Raw genomic sequence first — 5,334 nt, forward strand, 5'->3', positions numbered from 1 at the left:
CAATTGAGTATTCAGATTGCTCTTTATAAGGCCCTATATAGGAGACAGTGTCGTTTCCCAGTTGGTTGGTTTGAGCCGGGAGAGGCTAAGTTATTAGGAACATATTTGGTTCGAGATGCCTTGGACAAGGTCAAGTTGATCCGGGATCAGTTTTGTACAGCCCAATCTAGGCAGAAGAGTTATGCGGATCGAAAGGTTTTTGGTGTTGCATTTATGGTTGGAGAGCGAGTTTTGCTCCGGGTGTCACCCATGAAGGGTGTGATGAGGTTCAGAAAGAAGGGTAAGTTTAGCCCTAGGTATATCGACCATTTTGATATCCTTTAGAGAGTGGGAGAGGTGGCCTACAAGCTTGCATTTCCACCTAGTCTATCTACAGTTCATCCGGTGTTCCATGTTTACATGCTCCAGAAGTATCACAGTGATCCATCCCATGTTTTAGATTTTAGCTCAGTCCAATTGGACAAGGATTTGTCTTATGTTGAGGATCCGGTGACCATCTTGGATAGGCAGGTCCGAAAGTTGAGGTGAAAGAATATTGCTTCAGTGAAGGTTCAATGGAGGGGTCAACCAGTCGAAGAGGCGACTTGGGAGACCGAGCATGATATGCATAGCCGTTATCCTCATTTTTTCATCACTTCAGGTATATCTCTATACTCGTTCGAGGATGAACGTCTGTTTTAAGAAGGGGATGATGTAACAACTTAGCTGGTTGTTTTGAGTATTTTAGCCCCATTCCCCTATTTATTTCCCCCTCTATGTTATATTGTGGTTAAGTGACTTTTCGGGGTGGTTGGTTTAGTTTCGGGTGAGGTTCAAAGTGAAATTGGACACTTAGTCCCAAAGTTAGAAGCTTAAGTTGAAAGAGTTGACCGGAGTTTGAATTTTGTGTAGACGACTCTAGAATGGAATTTTGATGGTTCCGATAGCTTTGTATGGTGATTTTGGAATTAGGTGTATGTCTGGATATTGATTTGGAGGTCCGTATGTCATTTGGCTTGAATTGGCGAAAGTTGAAAAGTTAAAGGTTTGAAAGATTAAAAAATTTGACCGATAGTTGACTCTATTGATATCAGGTCCGAATTTCAATTATGGAAGTTGAAATAGGTCTGTTGTGTCATTTGTGACTTGTGTGCAAAATTTGAGGTCATTTGGAGTTGGTTTGGTATGATTCAGAATTACTTTTAGAAGTTAGAAGTTCATAAGCTCATTAGGCTTGAATTGGGGTGCGATTCGTGATTTCGGTGTTGTTTGATCTAATTTGAGGCTTCGACTAAGTTCGTATCACGTTATAGTACTTGTTGGTATGTTCGGACAGGGTCCCGAGGGCCTCGGGTGTGTTTCGGATTGAGTTCGGATTATTTGTTCTTGTATTGAGATTGCTGGTTTTCTGTGATCTGGTTTCCTTCACTGCATTCGCAAAGGTTCATACGCGATCGCATAGGGACCTTGATGGCATATGGGAAATTACTCTTTGCGATCGCATAAATGAGGACGCATTTTCGGAAGGTTGGGATGTTGTGCACTGCGATCGTGAGTAATATTTCACGACCGCGTAGAAGAAAGGAGAGACTGCGATGAGGCACACATTGTTCATCGTGTTCACGTGGAGTAGTCCGCGATTGCGTAGCCTTGAGAAGTCCGGCCATCTTGTTCGCGTCTGTTGTCACGCAATCGCGTAGTGTCTTTTGTGAGCTGGGGTGATTTGTTCTCTGGGATCGCGAGTGATTGTCTGCCATCACGTAAGGTAATAACTGGGCAGCATATATTTAATTTCCAAATTGAGGGTTTTGTTCCATTTTTTATTTTTTAAGCTAGAGACCTCGGTTTTGGGCAATATTTGAAGAGATTTTCGAGGAGTTGATCGGGGTAAGTGATTTTAACTCGGATTTGATTATTATACATGAATCCATCATTTTGTTTACCATTTAATTTGTGTTTAGGGTTGCAACAATTGAGAAAATTTGTGAAAACTTCATCGGCTATATTTTGAGGATTTGAAAGCGATTCGAGATCAGAATTGAATAATTTTAGTATGGTTGCACTCGTTATTGAATGGGTGTTCGGATTTGTAAATTTGATTGGGTTCTAAGACGCGGGCCTAGGGTTGAGTTTTGAGTTGACTTTTTGATTTTCTTTAAAGATTGCAACTTTATTATCTGGAATAGTTTTCTATGATTTGTATTTATGGTATAAAGTTATTTTGGCTAGATTCGGTTTGTTCGAAGTTGGATATTTACGGAAAAGGCTTATTAGTGGATTGAGTTAGTGTTTTTGAGGTAAGTATCTTGCCTAACTTTGTGGGGGGGGGGGGGGAACTACCCCTTAGGATTTGGGATTGATTGTGCTATTTGTGTTATGTGAGAGCCGTGTACGCAAGGTGACGAGTGGGTACACGGGCTATATGTGGTAATTGACCGGTTTAAGCTATGTAGATTCTTTTCCATGACTTTAATCGAATTGCCATAACATGTTATATCCATTATCGTTAATGTATCCTTACATGCTTTATTTTGACATTGTTAATACTTGTCCCATCTCTTGTTATTTGCCCTCTCATGTCTAGTTGAAGTTACTGTTTCTTTATTGCCTTGTTAATTATTCAACTATTGAGTTACCTTACTTGAAGTTGTTATTTTTTGGAATATCTTATTGTTGAGTGTTGGTGTTTAAGTTGTAGAAGCCATGATGACATTGAGGCAAAGTTGTAAATTGTTGAAATACTATTCTTGTTGAGCTATTCACTTTCAATTACTATTGTTGAGTCTCTTGTACATATTGTGGTTGAGCCATGCGCTACTTATTGTAAAAAACATGGAAATTGTTGATTCTTTTGGCAAGTTGTGGTATTTGAGCACTTGAGGTGCGAGTTGTGATATGTTGTGATATTGATACGTATGCAGTGGTGTAAGGATATGGGTTGGTACAAATGCGATGAGATAAGGTGGGCTTGATACGCGTGTTGCTAGTAGGGGAACCACTTGAAACCACGGGGTGTGATAAGGTGGGCTAATACGCGGTTAGGTATTTCAAGAAAAATGATTTTCAAAACTAAATGTAAGGCTCCCGCGGTGATATAAAGAAAGATTGTGATTGTGATTGTGAAATGAGATTATGAGGTGGTACCTCGGTTTTGATTCTTGATGTTATCTCTCATTTACCTCACTTGTATTTGTCCGCATTATTTCCTTGATGTTCTTATTATGTGTTCCTTCTTTGTTGCATTTACTGCTTTAAATTCAGTTGCAATCTATTTTGTTGTATTTCCTTATTGCCTCTTTTATCCTCGTTTACATTTCTAGGTATCTCATACCAGGCTAGGCACCAATGAGTAGAGCTTCAAGATCGGAGACTTCAAGGTATACCTGCAGGCGTTCGCAGACCTCGGAGTCACACTTTGTCCTTGTTTTTCTATTGCATACTCTTTACTTAGATAAACATGTATTAGGGATGTTTCAGTATACTCGTGTAAAGCTTATGACTCAGTCTCACCAGATTTTGGGAGTTATTATCAACAGTACTGTGGAGTTCTTTTATGATAGCTGGTTGATTTAAATTCGAAGTTATGTTATTATTTACGTTATTTCTTCATGTGTGTTAGGCTTACCTAGCCTTAGAGACTAGGTGCCATTATGACATGCTACGGTGGGGGATTTGGATCGTGTCATAACATAGTCACTTGCATGGCACATAAGCTCAAACGGTTGCTCCCAGTTAGGTGTAACTATGATTGGTGTCATCACTAGTCTCTTCTTCAGCTCCTCAAACACTACCCTACAATTATTAGAGAATACAAAAGGGGCGATCTTTTTCAAGTAGTTTACACAAAAGGGTTAGCAATTTTTGAAAAATATCTTATAAATCTCCTGTAGAAATCGGTATGACCAAGGAAACTCCTTATTGCCTTGACTGAAGTGGGCGGTGGAAACTTTCTATCATGTTAACCTTAGCATAGTCAGCCTCAATACCCTTCTTTGACACGCGGTGCCCAAAGACTATACCTTCTTGTACCATCAAAGAAGCAAAGTGGGATCTCTATGCCAGTTTATCCAACATCTGATTAATAAACGACAAGAGAAAATGGTGCTTTCGGCTGGCTTTATTCAATTTCCTATAGTCCATACATTTTCGCCAAATTGGGACTATTCTAGTTGAGATTAACTCGTTGTTCTCGTTTTGTACCATAGTCATCCCACCTTTATTCGGAACACATTGAACCGGGCTCACCTAGTTGCTGTCTGAGCTGGGGAAGATGATTTCCACATCTAACCACTTAATCACCTCTTTCTCACCACTTCTTTCATATTTGGATTCAGCCTTCTTTGATGTTCTCTAGAAGGTTTGTGCCCTTCTTTTAGTAGAATCTTATGTTTGTAAAAGGCTGGCCGATGCCCTTTATGTCTGTAATGGTCCAACTAATTGTAGTCTTGCGTACCTTCAAAACCTGCAAAATATATTCTACCTGCACATATAACAAACCAGATGAGATAAATATAGGTAAGGTCGAGTTAGGTACCAAGAAAGCATACCTGAGGTTGGTTGGGAGCGGTTAAGCTCCAACTAAGGTGGCTCCTCAATTGATGGCTTAGCTGGAGGAGTCTTCCTTTCTTCTAGGTGTAATGACTCGAATTCGAGCTCCCTTTTTGGTATCAATGGCCTTCAAGATCCAAGACTCACTCCACAAAGTTCTCATCATCTACCTGTTCTAAGTTCATTATACAATCTACTAAAGGGTCTTTCGCATTAAGTGGCTCATCTTCCCATGCATGATCACATCCACCTCACCTCTCAATGAATAATTTGCAAACTCACTGGGTATCCACATGGAGTTTTTCACATTAAAAGTCATTTCTTCATAGTTTAGTCTCATCTTGAGCTCCTTATTTTCATAATCAATCAATATTCTCCCAGTGGCCAAGAACAACTTTCCTAAAATTATGGTAATCTCCACATCAACCTGAAAGTCCAGAATAAAAAGGTCTGCAGGAAACATAAATTTTCCAACATGAACAAGTATATCATCAAGTATACCCAATGGCCTCTTCACCATTTGGTCAGCCAGATGCAGCAACATAAATGTAGGCCTTGCTTTTCCAATGCATAACTTTTTATCGATATACAAGGGCATCAAATTTATGTTTGCCCCCAAATCACATAGCGGTCAGCTATAAGCCTTGTAGCCACAACACTACAAGTTTGAGTAAATATCACAGTGGCCAGGTCTTGAAAGTCAAACTTGGGAGACATCAAGTCCTTCATCATTTTAGCATATCCTAGCATCTCTCTCAATGCATCTATCAGTGGAATATTTACCTTAATCTGGTTCAGCATCTCCAT

At 39.7% G+C, this 5,334-nt stretch overlaps 1 protein-coding gene across 1 annotated transcript; it reads right to left on the minus strand.

Moving 5' to 3' along the window:
* Nucleotides 1-4,723: 4,723 nt before the first annotated feature.
* LOC142168234 (uncharacterized) lies at nucleotides 4,724-5,125 on the minus strand. Its single transcript, XM_075228893.1, has one exon. It carries the CDS (start codon nucleotides 5,123-5,125, stop codon nucleotides 4,724-4,726), a length of 402 nt encoding a protein of 133 aa, XP_075084994.1.
* Nucleotides 5,126-5,334: the final 209 nt, after the last annotated feature.

Source organism: Nicotiana tabacum, chromosome 13 (assembly GCF_000715075.1).
Source record: "Nicotiana tabacum cultivar K326 chromosome 13, ASM71507v2, whole genome shotgun sequence".
NCBI classification, from domain to species: Eukaryota; Viridiplantae; Streptophyta; class Magnoliopsida; order Solanales; family Solanaceae; genus Nicotiana; species Nicotiana tabacum.